This window comes from Typopeltis vanoorti, chromosome 5 (genome assembly GCF_054136105.1).
Source record: "Typopeltis vanoorti isolate ZY-2024b chromosome 5, IOZ_Tvanoo_1.0, whole genome shotgun sequence".
Classification (NCBI taxonomy): Eukaryota; Metazoa; Arthropoda; class Arachnida; order Uropygi; family Thelyphonidae; genus Typopeltis; species Typopeltis vanoorti.
In genome coordinates, this window is record NC_143553.1 from 161,754,161 (window position 1) to 161,778,307 (window position 24,147).

General features: G+C 36.6%; 1 protein-coding gene across 2 annotated transcripts in view; it reads left to right on the forward strand.

The window, feature by feature from the left end:
* Positions 1-1,601: 1,601 nt before the first annotated feature.
* LOC150107013 (DDB1- and CUL4-associated factor 8-like) overlaps positions 1,602-24,147 on the forward strand; it is a 263,903-nt gene continuing 241,357 nt past the window's right edge. Inside the window, exon 1 of one of the 2 annotated variants that reach the window (XM_090393388.1) lies at positions 1,602-1,898. In XM_090393388.1, the coding sequence (XP_090249514.1) occupies positions 1,870-1,898 (29 nt within the window). In that variant the 5' untranslated portion in view covers positions 1,602-1,869. Of the gene's footprint in view, positions 2,020-24,147 lie in introns of both variants that reach the window. The other variant, XM_090393389.1, reaches the window with a different exon arrangement.

Here is a 24,147-nt window from a genome sequence, read left to right on the forward strand (position 1 = left end):
ATTATTTCTTCATTAAGTATGGTGTTCATGGCACAGTAAGTTCTCTCTTAGGATTATTTCTTCATTAAGTATGGTGTTCATAAGCATTGCTAGCAGTTGAAAGGAATCTTTACATGAGGTTTTTCAACTGAAATAGAGTTAGTCAATCTCATGAAGAGATAGGAGGATTTTTGATGCAAACGCTATTTTTATCCATTAATGCAGATCGTCTAGAGAACAGACGCAATTAACGGAAATAATATTAGTTGGCGTAAACGGCATTGTGTGTTAAGTACATTCCAGGATTCCTTCATTGAGCTTACTACTACTAATAATAATTTGATATTAATCGTGAAATTAATACCCACAGAGGAATTAATTAATAAATAAATTCGTTGAAAAAGTTTTATGATAGAGGATCACCAATCTCACAGATCTTAAAAATGTTTTCAGCATGATTACATTTTATAGGATTTATTTTGTTTTATATTGATATTAATTTTATATCTATTGAGATTGACTTCGTTCAGATAAATGCATTGTATTCTGGTCATTTTGTAACAGATGTAAATTACATCATTATCTGTTTTAACTCTGAGAAGATGACCTTTTAAGCACAATTGGTTCCCCACTTCAGTAGTTCTGATTAGGAAAATAATGTAACGGACTTTGTATTTATAATCGAAATGGTAGGGAAGGAATTCGTTGTAAACAAATGAGTTCAGTTATTATTACAATTACACTGAGGACATATTGAAGAAGTAACCAAATGAAATAAAATAAAATAAAACTTGACGACAAATATTTGACTATACTAGAAATAGCATGCATTTATTCAGTGCCATATTCAGACATTGGGATATGTTTTCTATTAGTGTAGGATTTTGAAAAAAAAAGATCTAGTCATTTCTAATGTAATAATTTTAAAGTTTTAAATTTATAATATAAAGTTCTTTTTTAACATACTTAAATAATAAATATCACATACTCATTTAAATAGAATTATCATATTTATAAATGTGTAAAATTGTGGAGCGAAAAAATAGGACACTTCCAATGAACTTAAAATTCGGTCCAGATTAGTTTTCTTTATCAGTATATAATGCTTTTAGAAAGAAGAGTATAGTCAGTTTCTTGTTGGCGAGTTCAAAAGAATAATCCGAAACTTTTTTTAAGAGAGAACGGGAGGGAGACAGGAAATTCATATAGCAATTTTTTAGAGGGTAGGCAGGAAGGTGGAAGCTTGTAATATTAGTATTTTATATTAAGTATTTTCCTATATGAGAATAATAATATAATTGTTGGCGCATTAAAGTTTTAGGGGATAGTATCATAATCTTCGCAGCACTCTTATTTCTCTCAGCTATGTCCCTGCTTTGCAAACAGCAGAAATACAAACTAATTTTCATATTTTCTTATATAGTTAAGTATAAGAAAACACTGAGTGATAACGTAATACAGTACACATTGCATTTAACTGTTATATATTGTAACTTTTCTAAAATTCTAATATTTTAGAGTATTCAGAAACTTATTTATTAATTCAAATTATTTGCTGTTATTTTTCTGGAGGTTTTTCCATGTGAACGGAGTTGGTCGTGAATCACATTCTGAATTTTATGCGGTCCTATCTGGAGAGTGGGGAAGACGGAGTTGTCATCATGCAAGTGTTTGACGCAATAGAGAAGATGGAATACGTTTTACCTTGTTATTTGTGCAATTAAGCAATGCGTAGTGAATGGTGCTCGTTTCCTTTATTGAAAAAATTTGTATTCAACTTGACTGCTTTGGATAAATAAGAAAGTGGCGTTCAGTGTGAACCTTTTTAAAAAGAAATAACCATATTGATCGAAGTACTGATGATTTAAAGGTCCCTTTAATAGTTTTTATATGCAATGCGTTCTTCAAAAAAATACACGGTTAGTGATTTGGAGACTGCTCAATGTAGAAAATAATAATTGTATTAGTAAAGAAAAATTAAAACTGCAAGTCACTGATCAAAAATAGATATTGATGATCTTTTTATGTGACACAAAACTAGTAAGTAAAAGTATTCGAAATGGGTTTTGAAAAGTGATAAAATTATAATTGTGCTACGTTATGTGTCTTTTTCAAGCTAAATTTCTATAATAAAATAATTACTGCATAGATTGGTGCGTAAATATAGTGTTTTAATTATATACCTAGGAATATAAACACACCAAGCACACGTATATTTCAAATGATTATAACTAAAGGTAGTGAGCTGTCTTATTTTCATGCTAAACATTGGGTAACAAGTACAGCAGCCGATTGTATTTTGGGCATTCGATATTCCTTTGTCACTCAGTTTTCATTCGTTTGTAATCGTTTATGACATTGAAAGCATGAGGAAGTAATGTGATTGCATTAAGGTTTTTTTTAAAAAAAATCTTATTCACATTGGAATGAATTAGAGAACTTTTTTCGTTTCTATTCAGAAAGAGTAGGTATAAACTGAATATTGAAAGCTTATATAATACGTTGATTATCTGAATTACATTCCATATTCACATTTAATATGAAAAATCTCGATTGTTGGAGGTGAGTTAATATTACTCTGCATCATACTGAGTAGATTAGTTAGTATGAATGTGTATTTATAGTGAATAAGTGAATATGCTGTAATGAAATTGAATAAAACATCATTCACAACCCAACCAGGTAATTATTTTATTTTTTTGGATTGAGCTGAATAAATGCTTAAAGAAAAACAAATTCCTGATATATAATGCCTCATTTATGCTAATATCTAATATTAGGGAGCTTCGATGGAGGTGTTGCTGCCATGTAGTACTTCTGGATTAAATAATATATAGTTGACAGATTTTATTATTATTATCATTATCATCACCACCACCACCAGACCTCCATATAGTTAATAATAAGATGGTTCTCGTATGATTCCAAAATGAAATGATCTTACTCATTTTTTGCTCTTCTCTTGCAAAGACCATAAATATTCATCATCATCAAATTCCTGATATGTACCTCAGGATATTGTTATTATTATTAACATCTGACCTCCATGGAGTCAGAGACTCATCTTGGGAGGTTCACACTAATGCACAATGCTCATCCAACCGTACCTTAAAATGATTTAGTTTAAGGTATGGTTGACACAAATCAGTTTAAGGTATACCTTAAACTGATTTGTGTCTATATTCACAAAACACTCAGGCAATGCATTCCACTTGCCAACCACTCTCCATGCAAAGAACCTGCTCCTCATCCCTCTGCTCACCCCCTCTTTATATAGCTTCAAGCAATGGCACCTTGTTCTATCCCCCCCCCCCATCTCATTCTGGGATATTATAATAGTATTACATGAAACAAGTTACATCATGACTAACTTCTGATTAATAATTTTCCTCCAACTTAATCTGTTATCTGTCAAGACTCCATTATTATGAGATCTTATATTTTTCTGTCTTCTAAGGCACCTTATACTGTATCAGTCCACTGACATCTTGGGCTTACTGTGGGTCATTTTCTTGGGAACCTGACAAAGAACGCTTGTTTTGCTAATCTTTCCTCTCTCACTCTGTTTATGTGATTATTCCCTCTGACATTAACTCTTTTAACATGTTACTGAATGTAACAATGCAAGTTCTTTCCTAATATCCTCATTTTTAATGTGATACTGCCATTGATGCCATCTGTTTACTCCACTAATCTTTCTCAGAACTCTCATATCTGTGGTCTTCAGTGTTTGATCAGGTGTTTTATTTGTAACCCAGCCCTCAGATCCACAAGTTAATACTGTGGATCTGAGGATCATTTGAACAGTGTCTTGTATACAGTTAATTTAGTGTTTTGACTAATTTCCTTCTTATTCCATATCAGCTGTACTAATTCTGCTGTCTATTTCCAAATTTAATTTGCCATTTTCACTAAAATAAACAGCCGAAATGTTTTACTTGTTCTATAAGTTCATCGTTTAGAATACAGGTTGATGTTTTCAATGTTTCTGCCTATTTTCATCGTCTTTGTCTTTTTATTGCTGTATTAGTCCAGTATAAGTCTGCAAGATTTAGTCAGAAAATCTTGCAGACTTATACTGGATTTATTCAGAAGTGTAACTTCATCTGCATAAAGTAGAGCAGATTGACATTGCCAATTTTGATATCACATTTAATACCACTTTCCTTCATAATGTGATCCACACAGATAATGAACAGTGGAGATAATGCTCACTCTTATCGTACACCTGATTTAACATCAAAATATCTTCCTGTATCTCCTTATTTAATTCTAACAGCCGAGTTACCTAAAGCTCAAATAGAGACTGTGTATTGCTCAATATAATGCCCCATTTACACCATATAACTGTCATGTTCTAAAGAGTTTCCTCTTGGCACATTGTCATATGCTTTTTTACAAATCAATGAATCTTAAATAAAAATATTTGTTATATTCCCAGGATTTCTGAACTGTTTCTGTTAAATTGATAATCTGATCCTGTCAACCTCTATTTTTGCCTGAATCAGGCTTGTGTTTCACCAAGCTTTCCTTGTACAATTTTTCTTAGCTGTTTCTCAAATATACATGGATAAATCTTACCAGGAATACCCATTAGGGAAATACTTCTGTATTTCTCTCTTGTTTACCTTTTTATAGATGTACTATGAGAGCTCTGCTCCAATCATCCAGAATTCAACCCTCTGACCAGGCCTTCAGAATTATGTAGTGCAGCCACTGTATAACTTTTACACCTCCATACTTAAACATTTCTGGTTGAATATCATCTTCAGCTGCCTTTCCACTTTTCATGTTTTTGATGGCTTTTTCTAACTAAAGTGTTGATATGTACTCCTCATTCCTCTCGAAAATATTCTAATATGGTTCTGTCACTGCTTGTTTTGTTTAACAGTCTCTCAAAGTAAATACTCCACACTTCTAGGATATCCTTACCTTCAGTTTTTATGTCACCTTTATCATCTCTTATTCCTTTTACAGTATTATTCTTTCCTCTATTTCTAACCAAAATCTTCCCATGACTTTTGTTTAGTTAGTTTTATACATTATTTTGCATTCTTATATTTTTCTTTCTATTCTCTAATAGCACAATTGATTTACTTGCTAGGGAACTTTTGATATGCTTTCTTCTTCTTTTCCTCAACTGCTTCTTTTCTTTTTCTATCCTTGCAGACAACCTCACCTGCTGAATTCATCTCCGGCTGAATCAATCAATGTTTTCTTCTTGGTTTGCCACTGAATCTCCAATTCAGTTCTTGTGTTCAAATGTTTTCATTTTTTCTTGAATGATGTTTGCATCTTTAAATCTACAGTCTACCTCCAAAATCCTGAAAGCTGCTCAACTCTGAGTCATTTTAAAGCTCTTTCTTACACATACTCTTCTTTTTAATATGAAATTCACTTTTATCCTGCTCAAAACTAAATAATGATAACTTCCTATTTCATATCTTGGATCCTTAACCAGTGGGAAAACATTGCTATCAACAATAATATAATCAATGAAACTTTTGTATTCTTATATCTTCCCTCCATGTTAATTTGTACACATTTTTAAGTAGCATGGTGTTAGTAATAACTAGTTCATGTTCTTAACAGAAATTCAGCAAGTACTTGCTATTATTATTATTAGTTTTGCTCATTTCTCCAAATTTTCTAGAACATTTCTATTTGTCTGGTAATTATTTCTTACTCTGGTATTTACATCTCCAACGAGGACTAACTTTTACTTTTTCATTGAGCCAACTGCCTTCTCTTAGCGCTTCAAAAAATTATTCCATTTCTTCCCTAGTAGAACCTTTTGTGGGGACAATCAGCATAAATAAATCTCATTGTCCAGTTCCCCATTCTGGTATTAGCCCACATCATTCTACTTGATATTGCCTACCATTCAAGATTATCCTTGTATTTAGTGTTAAATACTATAGCTGCTTGTTCTTTTCCCTGATTGTTATTGCCTGAATATTGAAAGTATATATTATACATTGATCATTTGAATAACATTCCAATGAAAAATCTCGACAGTTGGAGGCGAGTTAGTATTATCCTGCATAATGCTACGGTAGGCCAGTCAGTATGAATGTATATTTATATAGAATATGCTGTAATGAGATTGAATAAAACATCTTTCATAATCAAGAAAATTTTTCAGGTTTAAGTTGAATAAATAGTTAAATAAAAATGCATTCCTGATGTATAATGCCTCATTTATGTTAATATCTAATGTTCACTGAGATTTTCAATGGCAGTGTGGCTGCTATGCAGTAATTCTGGGTTAAATAATATGGAGGTAAGTGGCTGACAGAAGATTTTTGTTATTGTCATCACCAGACCGCTGTACAGTTAATAATAAGATGGTTCTGTTATGTTTGCTATTATTATTATTATGTGACACCTCCAGGGAGTCCAAAGACTCATCGAGGGAGAGTGTGCCAACAGCATCGAACGATTGATTCCCTTCCAACTACTAACAGCGCTCAAACTTGCGTAACTTTTTGCTGAGCCATTAGTAGCAGAGGCTCTACCAATTGCCCATCCTTTGCTGGCAAAGGTTGGATGACTGGTAGAGCCTCTGCCAGAATACTCATTGGTAGAGCTTCTGATTGGTAGAGCGAAAGGTTATGATTCAAGAATGAAATTGTTCTACCCATTTTACATATTGAATGTACTCTTGAAAAGTACATAAATATTCTTAATGATATATTTATGGCAGCTGGTGTGTAGTTTTGTCAGTTCAACAATAACAACTTCATCTCTAAAATTATCCACAAAAACTGATATTTCCAGTCCACTCACTTAAGCAGCATCTTCCTTATAGGCAGTTCATAATTTTTTTTGCTTTCAGTTGATGATACACTTGAGCAAACCTGTGAGTTGTTTATTTTATGGGTTTGAATTATTATTATTACATGACACCTCCAAGGACTCATCATGGGAGGACACTCCACTCTGCTACACACAGTCTTCTCAATACATACAATCGTCATCCACCATCAACACCACTTTTCATCTGTAAATTGTGTGTTCTGAAGTGATTTGCCTGTATGCGGAATGAAAAATTCGAGTTTCTGGGAGGGGGAAACCCTACTACCTCCATATGACATCAGCTAATGCACCTTCAAATGAAAAATTCTATATAAAATTCCTCTCGTAATGATGAGAATCGAACTTAGGCCTTTTTCAATTGAAAGATGCAATATACCACTGCCCTTCCAGTTGTGCTACAGAGGCGCTATTTATTATTATTACGAGAGACTTCCAGAAGTCAGAGACTCATCGAGGGAGGTGATATAATACATGCACCAGCTATATCATACTTGTTCTTGAATTCATTCACACTGTCCATCAGTCCTCCAATCACACCACTCTATAAGCAAAAATCTAGATCTCATTCCCTTCATAGTGGTATTCATTTTCAGTTTCCAAAGTTGCTCTCTTGCCTTTTCCAACCCTCCATAAAATAAAAAATTCCATTAACTGTAAGTCTCAATCATATCACCCATCTATCTTCTGTTTCGTAATGTGTGCAATCACAAATTCTCAATCTGTTTTTATAATCAGTATTTCACAATCCTGATACCATTTTTACTCTCCTTTCACTCTCTCTCTCCACTATCAGAATCACAACAGAAACTAGAAGAACAGATCTGTGCACAGTAGTCCAAGTGAGGTCTTATCAGGGCCTTGTAAAGAGACAAAATGGCATCTTTAAGTTTACATATGAAAGTTTATTTCAGCAGTGCAATTCTCTTTTGAGTTGTATTTGCAATCTTTGCTACATGGTCCCTGAACTTCAACTTCCTATCTAGTAACACTCCAAGATCCCTAGCCTCATCAGTTTATTCTAGCATAAGCCCACCAATATAATACGACATTGGATCTCTAATCATGCCAAAGTGCATGACTTTACATTTACTGACATTGAACTGACATCCATTTTCCTATTCCCACAATTCCAGCCTACTCGAATCATTCTGCAAGAACTGCATATCATCTGCATTTCTGATAACCCTACCAATCTTTGCATTCCCGATGTCATTAATTACAGATTGAATAACAGTGAGCTGAGGAGTGATCCTTGTGGTAAACCACTGGTTACCTTAAATCTTGCAGACTTGCATCCCCTGTATAATAGCACTTTTTTGATATCTGTCAGTCAGCCATCCTGTTATCCATCGTGATATTTTATAATTGAAACGCATATTCTCTATTTTTATGCAACAGTCTTCCATGCTGTATTCTGTCAAAAGCCTTAGCAAAATCCAAAATTATTTTGGTGTATTCATTCCCCTTGTCTAACTCAGTAATAACATTATTAAAGAACGTGATCAAGTTGATAAAACATGACCTTCCCATTTTTGAATGCAAGCCCTGACCAACTTTTCCAAAATCTTCACAACCACTCCTGAGATTCTGGTTGGTCGATAGTTGGATACATTTGTGCAATGGGGTTACGATACATTCTCTCCACTCCTATGGAATCTTCCCTTTCTGAGACTCAAATTATGTAGCGTAGTTAAAGGAACAGCCAGTTCAGCTGAACACTCTTTTAGCACCTGTGCCAATATTCCATCAATCCTTATTTCTGAATTTATATTCAATTTGTGCAATAGCTCTAATACCTCCTTCTCATACAACTGATTTCTTCATCCAGTGAAGCGGTAGCAGTGAAAATAAATTGATGTTGCATACACCAGGTTGATAGCTTCTAGCAAAATGGGCACTCATTAGTTATTATTATTATTACGGGCGACTCCAGGAAGTCCTTAGACTCATCGAGGGAGGCCCTAAACATCATGTCCATACAACTATACGACATTCTCACAGTATCTATCATACCTTGCCTTGAACTCACTCACTGTCATAGCACCCACAACAGACTCTGGCAGCTTATTCCACTCATTATCCACTTTAAAAGTAAAGAACCCAGCTCTAACACCCCTGGTAACCACACTCTTGCCCAGCTTCCATAGGTGTCCTCTAGTTCTCTCACCACCAGTCCTGATCTCAAAAATATCCTCTGAATTAATCCTATAGGAACCCTTTAGCAATTTGAACGTCTCAATCATATCTCTCCTCTTCCGCCTATCAACTAATTTCTGCAACCCACAAATCTTCAACCTGTCACGTGGTTCATTCCATAGACTCGCTATCATCTTACTCACTCGCCTCTGCATCCTCTCCACCTCCTCCCCATCAAGAAGGAACCTAGGTGACTGAATCTGGGCACAGTAGTCGAGATGAGGTCTTATCAAGGCTCGGTACAGAAGTACAATAACTTGCTTGTCTCTGCTCGTCAAGGTATTTTTCAACAACCAAGACAGTTGATGAGCTGATTTAGCTACTTTTGCAATGTGCTCCCTAAACTTCATCTCCCTATCCATCAACACTCCCAAGTCCCTGGCCTCGTCAATCTCCTGGAGTACAGTTCCACCAATGTGGTATACTGCCGCTAATCTTTTCACCCCAAAATGCATAACCTTACATTTTGTCACATTAAATTGACATCCATTCTCCATAGCCCAAAACTCCAATCTATCCAAGTCGTCCTGCAAGATTTTGACATCTTCTGCATTCATTATCACCCTACCCAACTGTGCATCATCAGCGAACAAATGAACTGTTCCTCTTAGATCCTTCCCTATATCGTTAATGAACAAATTAAACAGCAGTGGTCCAAGAACAGAACCCTGCGGCACACCACTAGTCACAGGCTGTCTTTTGGACTCTACTCCTGAATAAACTACTCTTTGATATCTCTCCATCAACCACCCACCTATCCATCTCACCAACCCTATATCCATTTCCATATGTTGTAGTTTACGGATTAGAATTCCATGTGGTATCCTGTCAAATGCCTTTGTCAGGTCCAGCAGTATCATTGTAAACCCATTACCCTTATCCAGTTCAGCCGTCACCTTTATAAAACTTGAGCAAATTACTGAGGCATGATCTACCCTTCACAAAGCCATGCTGTCCCCCGTACAGTATCTCATTTTCATCAATCCATTCCTTGAATATTTTCTCCAAGACCTTGACAACTACTCCTGATATGCTGATCGGTCGGTAAATTTCAACCGTAGTCTTGGATCCTTTATGCAGTGAAACTATTTTCCCCTCTTTCCACGCCTTCGGGACTAAACCAGACCCGACACTCAGATTAAACAACATGGTCAAGGGCACTGATAATTCCTTAGCCGCTTTATGCAAGACCCGTGCCGGTATACCATCCAATCCCACAGATGTATTCGCATTAAGGTTCTGTAATAGACTATTCACCTCCACTTCATTCATCACAATTCCCGTATAAACTAATGGTTCCTACATTTTTTCAATGTCACCACCTGGATGATATACTTTTGCAAAGTGCTCGCTCAGTAACTCCACTATATCGACTGATTCCGTGACCTCCTTACCATCATCATTCCTTAAAATCATTTTGCCGTGTACAGTTTTTTTCTTGCTTGCAGCATATTGAAATAACTGTTTGGGATTCTCTTTAGCTTGTATAGCTAGTTTCCTTTCATAATCCACTTTTGTTTTTTTTACCACACTCGTTACCCTTCTGGCCTGCACTTTATACCATTCATGTGCCTGCAGGTCACTCCTTTCTTTAAATTCCCTCCACAGTTGTTTCTTTTTTTCTGCAGCTCAAGCTTAATGGTGTTATTCATCCAGTTAACCCCTACTTGTTTTACTATTCGCACCCTAGGTATACAATCAGCCATAACCTCCTTTAAATGCTCCTTGACCACTTCCCATGCTCTATCGACATCCAGCCCTTGCAGTTGTACATGCCATGGCACTGATCCAAGCAATCTCCTAAGCTTGTCATACTTGCCAGCACGGTAATTCCGCATATACCCTGTCTTAATCGAAAATTCCACACCTTTAGCTACCTTCCAGGTCAAGACCTTATGATCACTCTCACCAATAGGTGGCAACATGGTCACATTCATTACAGTCAAATTCTCAGATGCTATTACCAGGTCAATCACTCTCACACCCATAGTATTTTCAATTACGTGCTGTCTCAGATAGTTATCCCTTAATTGAATAAAGTCCATTTCCTTCCTCACATGTGTCCTCTCCTCCTTCCAATCAATGTTACCATAGTTGAAATCCCCCATAATAATTATCCTCCTTCCACTCACTTCATCAATTTGTTTATGCATACTATCTCCACCATCTATTCCATCACCTGGTCTATAGCAGCACCCAACTGTATATTTTATTCTGCCGGTCTCAGTCTCACACCAAATAGCCTCAAATGAGCTCTTTTCACTATCCTGCGATATAACTTCAATTCTCATTGGCTGCAGTTCATCAGCTATCATCAATAGCGCCTCCGTAGCGCAATTGGAAGAACGACGGTACATTACGCCCTTCGATTGGAATAGGCCTAAGTTCGATTCTCGTCACGACGGGAGGAATCTTTATCTGGTCGATTTCAATCGATGGTGAGTTAGCCGATCCCATACGGAGGTAGCAGGGTTTTTTCTCCCAGAAACTCGGGTTTTTCATCCCGCATACATACAAATCGGCCCTTCAGAACACACGCAATTTACAGACAAAAATTACTAGTTGTGGTGGTGTTGGAGGTGGGCGGTAGATGGCGTTGATTCGTAGTAGAGGTAAGGTGTAGAGACAGTTGAAGATGTCCTCCTGCGATGAGTCTTCGGACTCCTTGGAGGTATCAGGAATAATAATAATAATACCTCTCCCCCCATTTTATTCTCTCTGCCCCTCCTAAACACACTATAACCTACACATTCTATCCCACTAACTATATCATCTTCCATCAGCCATGTTTCACTAATGCCAATAACCTATGGCCAGGAAGAGCCAATCAAGGCCAAAAATTCTTCCTTCTTGTTCCTAATATTCCTGGCATTAGTATACATGAAATGCAGTGATCCCTTTCTCCCATCCCTATCTTGATGCGTTATTCTAAATATCCCATTTTCATTTTTTGTCCTTAGTACTGGCTTGGGTACATTATATACATTCTTACACTCAACTGTCTCACTGATGTCTGCATATCCACTCCCCCCCCTCCTTGGTAGTTCTAGTTTCCCTGGTTCTGCACATCCATTTTCACTTCATTCAGCAACACTTTTTCCAGTCTCCGCACACCAAATCCGTTCAAATGCAGGCCATCCATCTTGTGTAAATCCTTTCGCCAGTTAGTTGAACAACCTTTTCTGCATCTGTCACTTTCACACCATCTGCATTCAGTAGAGTTATTCTTTCATATTTATTCTTACTTTTATTTGTCTCTCCTATCCCTCCTCTCCTCTTCTTTGTATCCTTCCTAAAAATACTGTACCCTTTACAGTACCAGTTAGTATATCTGATTCTGATAGTCATGTTATTACAGAACATCAGTAACAATTAAATGTGCTTAATGAATTGAAGTACTTTTTTTTTATGACAATAAAAGAAAAAGGGATCATCCCTATTGTGCTTGTATTTTGTAAGATATCATTTCACTTTAATTATCATCATATGATATTAACAGGACTGAAGTTTGTATAAAGTAATTAATATACTGTATTAAAGAGAAAGTCTACTAGATAAGATTCTCATGTAGTTGTATATCATTTTATTTCCCTTCTTATTAAGCATTTAGTTTACATTCCTCTAATCTGCTCTGTCACAGTGGATGATATTTTATTATTGTTACACCTAGAACTATGTGGATTCAGACTCCTATGCAAGATATTTGTGCCTTTAGTGCAATTGGAAGAACGATGGTACATTGCGCCCTTCGATTGGAATCGGCCTAAGTTCGATTCTCGTCGTGACGGGTGGAATCTTTATGCGGACTTTTTTAATTGAAGGTGAGTTAGCCGATCTCATACGGAGGTAGCAGAGTTTTTTCTCCCAGAAACTCTGGTTTTTCATCCCTCATACAGACAAATCGGCCATTCAGAACACACGCAATTTACAGACAAAAAATGCTAGTTGTGGTGGTCAGCAGTAGATGGCGTTGATGGAGATGATTGGTAGTAGTGGTGGAGACAGAGACAGTTGTATAGTGGGTGTCCTCCCGCGGTGAGTCTTTGGACTCCTTGGAGGTGTCACGAATAATAATAATAATATGTGCTAACTTTTATTTTCATTAACTCCAGACATGATAGATTGCAAAATCTAGGACATGTGATGTCCAGAGGACAGAGATAGATAAAATGGAAGAAGATTAGTCCGATTGTTAATGGATATTGATCAACGTTCAGATTTTACTGGGATAGAGGAAATGAACAATTATACAGGCTAGTTTAGCAGAACAATATGAAAATATACATAGGAAAGGTTGAAGGCAGGAAAAATATATATTTTCAAGATGTGATTTCATTAAGATTAGTAGAGGTACAGCTGAGAAATAGTGTCTCTTGAGAGGAAAGTGGGCAGCAAAAGGAACTCAAGGTGTGAAAGGAATATTGTGTGCATAAGTATAATGTCAATTATGAAAAAATAATTAACATCCCAGAAGAGTTATTACTGTTGTACGGAAAGTAAAGTCTAAGTATGAAAAGAAACTGGCTCTGCAAGCTTAAGACAGCCCAGAAAAATTCTCTTGTTATGCTACACGTAAAAGAAAGAATGAATATAAAAGAATAACTCTACTGACTTCAGATAGTATCTGGGTGATGGATGCAGAAGAGATTATTCACCTAACGAGTGTCTATTTTGCTAAATGCTATCAACCTGGTGCATATAACATAATGCTTATTGTGTTACCTCTTCATTGGATGAGGAAACTGAGATGTATGAGGAGGAGCTAGTACCAGAGCTGTTGCACAAAAAAGGAAGAGCCAGTTTAGCAGAATATTCTTTTAGCATCCATACTGATATCCCATCAGTGCACCTATTTTCACATTTTTATTAGGTAAGAATGCAGCAATAGGGCACTGATGGGTATTATGGATGCCTAAAGAGTGTTCTGCTAAACTATTTCTTTTATCAGGTTATATAATTTCAGTCTCAGAACAGGGAAGATTCCACAGGAGTAGAAACAATGTATGTTAATCCCATTGCACAGAGGTGGTGCAAAGACTGATGTATCTCTGGGGGTGCTGGGGTGAAGATTTTGGTAAAGCTGATCATGGCTTGCATGCAGAAATAGGTTGAAAAATCTATACTTTGCAATGAATAGCATGGATTTACTAAGGGAAAGTCATGTTTGAGAAACTTGCTCACATTCTATAATAGTGTTACCATAGAGTTAGACAAGGAGAATTATTATGTGACATCTCCAAGGAGTCCAAGGACTTCGTGGGAAGGCACACTTAATCCTCCAACTACTACCATCAACACACAGCACCATTACCACTAATATTCCTTGTCTTTAAATTGTGTGTGTGTGTGTGTGTGTGTGTGTGTGTGTGTGTGTGTGTGTGTGTGCGCACGATGAAAAACTCAAATTTTCAAAAGAAAAAATCCTGCTTCCCTGGTATGAGATTGTTTAACTCACTATCAGTTGAAAAAGCCCATAAAAAATTACTCTCGTCACGACAAGAATCAAACTCAGTTCTTATCCAGTTATGTGCAGTGTACTGTTATTCTTCCATTTGCACTACAGAGGTGCTAAATGGATACACCATGATATTTTTGGATTTTGTTAAGGCTTTTGACAGAATACAGCATGAAAGACTGTTGCATGAATTTGTGAATGTGAGATCGAATTGTAAAATATTGGCATGGATAAGAGGATGGTAATGTTACCATAGTAATCTAACAGATAACAGATAATTTAACTGACACATATCAAAAAGTAGTGTATGGAGGATGTAAGATTTAAGGTAGCCAGTGGTGTACCACAGGGATCAGTCCTTGGCCCATTGTTATTCAGTCTATACATTAATGACATTGGGAAGGATTTGACATGTGACACACAGCTATTTTCTGATGATGTAAAGATAAGTAGGGTAATCAGGACTGCTGATAATATGGAGTACTTACAGAATAATTTAAATAAGCTGGAACTGCTGTAGTCATGTGAAAATTGCTGTTAGTTCAGTGTTAAGTAAATGTACAGTCATGCACTTTGGTCTAATGAGATATCCAGTGTCATACTGGTTGGATTATGCTAGAAGAAACTGATCAGGCTAGGGATCTTGGAGTTTTAGTAGATGAGAAGTTCAAGGGTCATATAGCAAAGATTGCAAATACAACTCAGAGGATAATTACAATGCTGAAATGAACTTTGACATGTAAAGATGAGGATGTCATTTTGCCTCTTTACAAGGTCTTGATAAGACCTCACTTGGACTATTGTGTGCATGTGTAGTCTCCTTCTTTCTGTAGTGATTCTAATAAAGTGCAGAGAGTGCAAAGAAGAGTGTTAAAGATGCTATCAGGATTGCTGAATACTGATTATGAAGGCTGATTGAGAATTTGTAGACTACAGACACTAGCAAACAGGAGAAAGAGGGATGATATGATTGAGACTTACAAACTTTTAAAAGGGTCATACAGGATATAAGCAGATGGAATTTATTTTATGGAAGGTGGGGAAAGGATGAGAGGACATCCTTGGAGGTTGAGAATGAATGCTGTCAATGGTAGCTAGATTGTTCCCTCATAGAATGGTGTTTGTTGGAATGGACTGACATTGCAGGTAGTGTAAATAGATTCACGAATAGGTATGACATTTGGTTGTGGGTAACATGTGGCCTTCCTCAGTGAGTCTGATTTCCTGGAGGTCTCTCTTAATAATAATAATAACAGACTTTTGGAGGCTTATGAGGTGGTATATGTAATGTTAGTGTCAGGAAAGACTAGAGAAATCATCTCAAGGGAGAAATCTGATCTTTTCTCAAGATGTAAGTGTTATGAAAAATCATGGAAGATCGAGATCTTTCTTGAGAGAAGGAAAACAGGATTTGTTTTCTTAATATAGAAGTTGACAAGTTGCTGTTACTTCTGGAGAATGCCTTGAAGCTCAATGTTTGTATGCTAACAGGTTTGTGAAAAGATGAGTCATAATGTGATATTTGCAAAACTAGGTAGTATTTGAAGTTAGTGAGAGAAGATAATTTGTATTTAGGGGAAAGAGCATACTTCTCATGAACTTCCAACATTAATGGTGGTAAACTCAATGAACAAGATTTGAAAAGTAGTGAAAACATCAAATATCTGAGATGTATATTTTCTAAAATGAGGAGGATTTCATTCACCAGGTTAGACTGTTTTTTAACAGTGTACATAGTCCACTTTGAGAGCGAGGTCCCACTTAAGTGGAGACTTTCGATTAACAAAAGTTACTTTCTGACTATTTTGACTTATACAGCAGGCACCAACTAAAAGAGATATATGAATAGAATAAAAGCAGTGGAAATGAAAGATTTAAGGACAGTGTCAGCAAAAACAAGGAAAGACAGAATAAGAAGTGTGGATATTAGGAATAATTTAGGACTAAAATGTGTTGAAGAAATGCTTATGAACTCTCTTGAAGTAGTTGGGAACTCTCTTGAAGTACTTTTTTTTTTTAAATATCTGATCCACACACAAAAGGCCACAAGATCTATAGCACATTAGCTGCATGTGTGGGCAAAAGGAATAGAAGAAAGAAGAAATCTGTTCACATTTTGCTTGAACAGTTAAAGGTTGTAATCTTTGAGGAAGGCGGAGTGGGGAAGAGGGGGGTGTTCCAAAGGACAGAAGCAGGTAGAATGAAAGAGGAGGTAATGAAGTTAGTTCAGGGACTTCCATAATGAACTGCAAAAGGTTGTTGATTAGCAGTGGCTTTTGTTTTAATGATTTTGGAAGAGAGCGAAAAATAATAGTGGGGAATTCAGTAAATCACTGTCCATGAAAGTATCTGTAGAAGAAGCACAAAGGCAGAAACTGAATGCCTGTAAGAAAGAGATTGAAGTGGGTATATGAGGGCGGGATCATTAATTAGGCAGATTGCCTTCTTCTGGATAGAATCGAGTAATCTTAGAGAGGATTTTGGTGTGCACTACTCCAAATGTGGGAGCAGCATTCCATGGCTGGGCAGATTTGGGATTTGTACAGAGTTAGCAGCTGTGGGGTTTGAAGGTGCCTTGTGCAAAAAATTACAAGTTCTTTGGTGGTTGCAGAGCTATAGTTAATGTGGTTGTGCCAGGAAAGATCAGAGGTGTAGGTAAGTCAAAGAAGCGAAATTGTGTTTGGATATCTCAGTATTACTGAAGGTAAGGGGGGAGGGGGGGGGGATGTGGGCTCTTTCTTGCGAGAGATCAGGCAGATCTTAATTTTGATGGTATTGAAATTTACAAGGTTGTTCTTACCCCACTGGGATATAGTTATATTTGAGTTCAGGTCACTGGTTGTGGTAGATCTTGAGGATTCTAATACTTGAGCACCACAACATTTGCCAAATGAAAAGGAGTAATGGAGTGTACTGTCATCAGCAAATCTATGGATAAGATTTTAAGTCTGTGAGAGCAGGTCATTTATATGCAAGAGTAAGAGAGTGGGGGTGAAAAAACAATTCTAGGTTACTCCTGCATTGGTGGAGAAATCTGAGGGATGGAATGCATCTGCCATGACATGTAGTGAGCGACCAGTGAGAAAGTTGGTGATTCAGTTACAGAGTATGGAAGGCAGACCAAATGATATTGGTTTGTTAAATATCCCCCCTGTGCCAAATCCAATCAAATGCCTTTGAAATGTCGAGAGCAATGTGAGAATGAACTTAGAAGGAATACCAAGAAGAACGTATGAAATGAAATTTGAGGGGAAGAGACCAGGAGGAAGACTATGGAAAAGATGGATGCATCCAGAAAAAGAGAAACCTGAACTCAGCATTCATGAATGAAGAATTTGGGAGGATAGAAAGAAATGGAGTGATTTCATCTGCTTGAAATGACAGTTTCTGTTGGAACAGTTCTTGCAAGAGAAGAAGAAGAAACAGTTGAGCTACTAAGTAATGATTTTGCAAAGGTGTATCATCCAGGTGGAGACTTTGCAGTTACTGTTGAAAGTTTTTCCACTTGGTTATACTATAAATTAAAGATGCCAAGAAATTATATTCCTGGTTTAATCCTTTATCCAAGTGTAAGCAAACAAAAGTTTGCTTACACTTTTGTGCCTGAAATAGCTTCATGACTGGGCAGCTCATATATAGAGGCTAGTGACTTCACATCGCTTGCCTTAGTATCCCATAATGCAAAGTGTATATCCTTATGGACTTGTATAATACTATGCATTATGGGAAGGGTCACTACCCAGACTGGTTGCGATCTTTATTGATGTTCCCACTGATGAGTTCCCATCAGTGGGAACCAGACCCATAAGTGATACCAAGGTTGAAGTGAAGTCATATTTTCATGTGCTTGTTTATGGAACTTGTATTTGGCTACACAATAGCTATCATACCTCTTCTTAAACTCATTCACTAATGAAGCACCCACAACCACTCTGGCAACTCATTCACCACCTTCCAAGCAAAAAAATCTGGTTCTAACACCCTTGCTAACCACACTGTTCCACTGGTGACCCCCCCCCCCCTTGTTCTCTCCCTTCTTGCCATGTACTGAAAAACAAATCTTCAGTGTCAATCCTGTAAAATCCCTTTAATAACTTAAATGCTTTTATCGTGTCTCCTCTTTTTTGCATATCAGCTGATTTTTAAAGTCTACAGACTGTCAATCTGTTCTCATAGGGAGCATTCCACAATAACCTCTAACCCTGCTTGTTTGTGTGTTCTTCAACAATCATGTAACATGATGCACTGTTTTGGTTACCTTCACAATATGCTGTCTAAACTTCAACTCCCTGTCCATCACACCCAAGTCCCTAGCCTCATCAGTTTCCTACATCCAAGAATCCAATTTACGATGGAAAGGGAAAATTACAATAGTTTACCTTAATAACCTATTGGTAACCTCTCTTTACTGTTTGCAGAAACCTACTCATGCAGGCAGATACATTCACAAACTTTCCCACTACCCCTCCCAACAATATGGCATCATTAAAACTCTGACCAATAGAAACTACAATATTTTTTTCCAGTGGAACCTCTGAACTCAACCATATTCACAGCACCTTCCTATCCAATACAGTACTTACAGAATAAATAAAAAAAATAAAATAAAAAAAATAAAAAAAAATACCCCCCCCCCTCAGTCCTCAGCCATTGCTTCAGAAATGTCATTATCCCCTACATCAGGGTACACAGAAAAAAAAATAGCCAGCTCTTTAAAAAAGTATGACCTCTACACAGCTTTTAAGCCCCCATTGGAAACTTGCTACCCTTACCTGTTCTACCAAAGATGAACTCCTTCCTCTCTCAGTGCCTGGAGTATATAAAGTATCCTGTTCCTGCAAGTTAGCTTACTTTAGACAGACATGTAGATCAGCCACCATTCATTTAGATGAACACAAATCTTACACCTGCAATAACGAGTATGGTTAATCTAGTCTTGCAGACCATGTATTGGATCTCACACGATCTTCTGGAAGAAAACCACCATGCTCGTTCACAGTTTTCCACTTGGAAAAATTGTGGAGCATGGTGGTTTTTTCCCAGAAAATTAAATTTCATTTTCTGGAAGAAAGTACACAACACAGTAAATTTAAAAAAGAAAAACTATTTTTGGAATCTGCAGGAACTCATAAATCAACTAAATTTAATCAAATATGGGTGCAAAAAACTTCCTAGCCTAGTAGGCAGCCTAGGATATAAATTAGGACCTCTGACAATTAATGTTTCCCAAATTAATTAATGACAATTGACAATTAACACGCCACCTAGATAGGACTTCAGTCATAGCCACATGTTTCATTGTGTTATCTTTGTATGTTACAAGTGTTATTTGTACTCCCTGAAGATGTCTCAGTGAACTGAATGAAATATTGGAAACATTAAAATTATTTAAAATTTTTTCTTAGTGCTGTCACTACTTCACTAAACCTCCAACATGATGTCCTTCTAGCACTTAAGCCTTAGCACATGGATATTAGCCACTAGAGATGAAATAGCAAATAAGTGGAGAGAGTATTTTAACATACCCCTAAATTGTGATGAACTTGCTGAGTCTTTTAAACAGAATATGTATGGTACTTGTCACCCAGAAATATTTAAACTTTCACTAGCTGAAGTAGAGAAAAATATAAAGTAGCTCAAAGACAACAAGGCACCAAGTAGTATGGATGAAATAGTAGCTGAACTTATTAAATACAGGGGAAGTGAATTAACCACTTGTACATAAGATGGTAAATTTAATATGGGAAAAAAGAAGAGATGCTCACAGAATGGAAAGAATCATTCCAGTATATAAAAAGGGAAACAAAAATGAATGTGAAAATTACAGGGGGATTTTGCCACTGTCAGCAGGCTACAAAATTTTATCTAATATTATACTAAAAAATTTTACCTTATGCTGAAGAAAATATAGGTGAATATCAAGCAGGATTCCAAAGAAATAAATCAACATTTGACCAAATCTTTACACTTAAACAGATGCTAGAGGAAAAAAAAGGGAATATAATCTGCAGGTCCGTATTTTATTTACAGACTTTAGAAAAGCATATGATAGCATTCATAGAGAAGGCCTTTGAGGGGGGGTGGTATTAGATGAACTAGGAATACTTCATAAAATAATATGTTTAATCAAAATTTTCACCACCAACAGCCGAAGCATGGTATTAATTAATGGAATTAGAAATTAGATCTGAACCTTTTGATATTAAGACAAGATTAAAGCAAGGAGATGAGCGCCTTATTGCCCATCATTTTAATTTAGCATTAGAAAATATGTTTGAGAACTGTAAAAGGTGACACAAACAGAAAAGTAATATTAGAATATGTGGATGATATATGCCTGATTGCAGAAAATTCTGAAAACGTTAGAACAACATTTACAAAACTCGAAATTGCTGTTGAAAAACTAGGATTACAAATCAACCAACATAAAACTGAATATTTAAATGTATGAAGAAATCACAATCAAGCAGAAAATGACCAGTTTACCATTGATAATCTACAATTTAAAAGTGCCACCTCCTTCAAATATCTTAGAACATTGATTACTCTAGATAATAAAAATTATTACAGAACTAAAAGATACAATACATGCTCCAGTAGATCTTTTCATTCACTACATTATTTACTATCTTCCAAAATTCTATCAAGCAGTGTTAAAACAGAAAGATAGAATACAATCATTAGCCTCTTGTTTTATATGGAGCAGAAACCTGGTGCACAACAGACTGAGATGCAAAAGCAATACAGATCTTAGAAAATAACATCCACAGAAAAGTCTATGGACCTGTAAAGGATAGCACCACAGATGAATGGAGAAGACATAATCAAGAACTATATGAACTCTGTAGACTGAAATGAAAGAGCCCAAGGTGGAAAGGAATGGAAGAAGTTGATACATGCAGAAGAGAACCTTAGAGGTTCAGCAAGCTCAAGAAAAAGTGCTCAAACCTTGTGCCCAAGAATTAACATCCATTCCTGTATTACCTATATAATAGCTATCATATTCAACTGGCATCCCCACAGCATGAAAGCTGGCCTTCATCCAGCCTGTACGTAAAAAGGGAGACAAATTCAGCCATCTAACTATCATTCCATTACTTTCACCTAGTACTTTCAAAAGTGATGGAGAAGGTTATCAACAATCAGCTGCTTCTCCATCTGGAAACTCATCAGTTAATTAGTGATCACCAACATGGATTCTACAATTCTCGTTCTACAGCTTAACTCCTTGCTAATCTCACTCACCTTTGGTATCATAGTCCATGAAAGGATTTGGAGAAACCTATGTTATCACTCAATATTTCAAAGGCATTTGATAGTGTCTACATCGACTCCTGAACAAGCTACGATCTTATGGCTTCTCTCCCTTCTGCACACTAATTGGATTGCTAGTTTCCTCACTGGTCAAAAGGTCACTGATGTATAGAATGAAGAGATGCTGATGACGGTACTCTTTATTCCTCTTCCTTATCGAAGAAACCATGTAATATTCAAATGATAGCAGTCTCAAGATCTTCTATAACCAATGGCTTAAATACTGATCTCAACATCCTCAAGTGGGATGAAGACAGCTTAGTAAATTTCAATATCATAAAAACTGAGGCCTGCCTTATTACCTGACAGATCCTTACTCACTCCCACTTACTTTTGATAATGTACCAATTTCTTTTCAAGATCAGTTTTCTCTTCTTGGGTTAACTTTTATGTCCAGTTTATCTTGGCACAAATCTATTACATACATAGTCTCCTTTGCCTCTAAAAACATGTTCTTTTCCGTTCAAAATATTACTTCTCTTCCACTCAATTCCTAATACTTTATGCTCTCAGATCCACCTTGCAGTGTTGTTCTCACATTTGGGATGTGCACCCGAAACACCTCCCTAAGAATTCTTGATGATGTATAAAATAAGGTGATATAAAATAAGTGACCCTTTCTTCACAGACTCCTTTTAGTCGCTTTCCCATAGGTGCTCTGTTTCTATACTGTGCCTTTTCTATAGATTATTTTCATGCAAATTCCTCTGAATTGGCCACTACCATTCCTCCATTTTCTTCTAACCATGTTCAAGAACCACAGCAGCCACTGGCCAACTCCAAACATACCAAACAAACTTCTAATTATCCTCCTTCATTCTGTCCATCCACTTCTATTCTTTGGAACAATTCACCCCTATGCTGTTTTTCCCACTGAGTACAACTCTAGCTCTAATTTTTTGTGGTTTTCATCTCACAAAACAGCAGCTTTGCCATCAGAACAAAGCAATGAACAGACATAATACATATGTTAATTATTACTCATCTTCTCCAGCTTGTACATGAACTTGATATGCGTTAATCCAATGCCTTCACAAAGTTCAAGGATATCACAATACATGCATGCACGCACACACACACGTATATATATAGTGGTAAAAAACATGCAATTTACAGACAAGAATACTTAGAGGCATAGGGGTAACCGCCTTATCCTTGTATTATGGTTGAGAAGTCCAAGGGCACTTGAAGGCTATGGGTGCTTAAGTGCCTGTTAAAGCCACTGATGGATGGATGGATATATAGTGGTATTTTTGATCTATATATTATTACATAACACCTCCAGGGAGTCTAAGGACTTATTATGGGAGGGCACACTACTCTTCTTCACTAAATACATCTCATCCTCTCTACTACTACTTAATTCTCCAACTACAACACTACTACCATCAACACCATCTATCGCCCATCATCACCACCAACAGTGATTTTTGTCTGTAAATTGTGTGCATTCTGAAGGCCAATATGTCTGTACACTGGATAAAAAACCCCTGCTACCACCGTATGAGATCAGCTAACTCGCCTTCAACTGAAAAAGCCTGTATAAGGCTTCTCCTCATCACGACAAGAATCGAACCCAGATCTTTTCCAATCGAAGGGTGTAATGTTCTGCAGTTCTTCCAATTGCGCTACGGCGCCGATAATTATTTTCTATATCTGCTTTTCAAAACTATATCAGCCTTACAATTCAAAGGTTATACCTCCCCAAAATAAAAGAAGTTTTAAATGTCAGTTTCAGCTATTTCATTTTTCAGAAAAGTAGCGACTATTAAAAGTACTTCATTTCTCTTCAATTCCCTGATATATTAAATATCCTGATTGGAAGTTAAAGATATCAGTTTCAAACATAAAATGTGATTCACATAACGAAATAATACAAGATGAATCAGTGAACCCAGAATCTTCCAGAGAAAGGCACTTGGAGTGGACACAGCTCACTGCACATCCCATTTGATAATCTTTAAAGAGGTGCCTCAACTTATTAAAGTAGTTTTTGTGAAACTTTCTCTACAGACTCTAAGGAAGCCAAATTATCACATATCAGTTACTTAGGAGCCACCATAACACCCTCCTCTTTATCGTGATTTTGCAGATTCCTTTCTTCACCATCAAGGTTATCCTGATCAGCAAAATCTGTATCTTGAAAAGCTTTACCATGTCCTCCTTGTCCTGACATTAACTGTTCATCTGCTTGATCATCATTGTCTTCTGCATAATCCCTTTCTTCTTCCTGCTGATGTGGCCTGGCAAGCTGAGCATTCCTCTTATTCGTTTGAGGTCCCCTTTTTAAGTTTTCCACAGTTCCTTTATGATTTCGACCATTATATTTTTGTACTGAATCTATATGCGGAAGAAAATTAGCTTCATTGGATGGAAGCTTTATA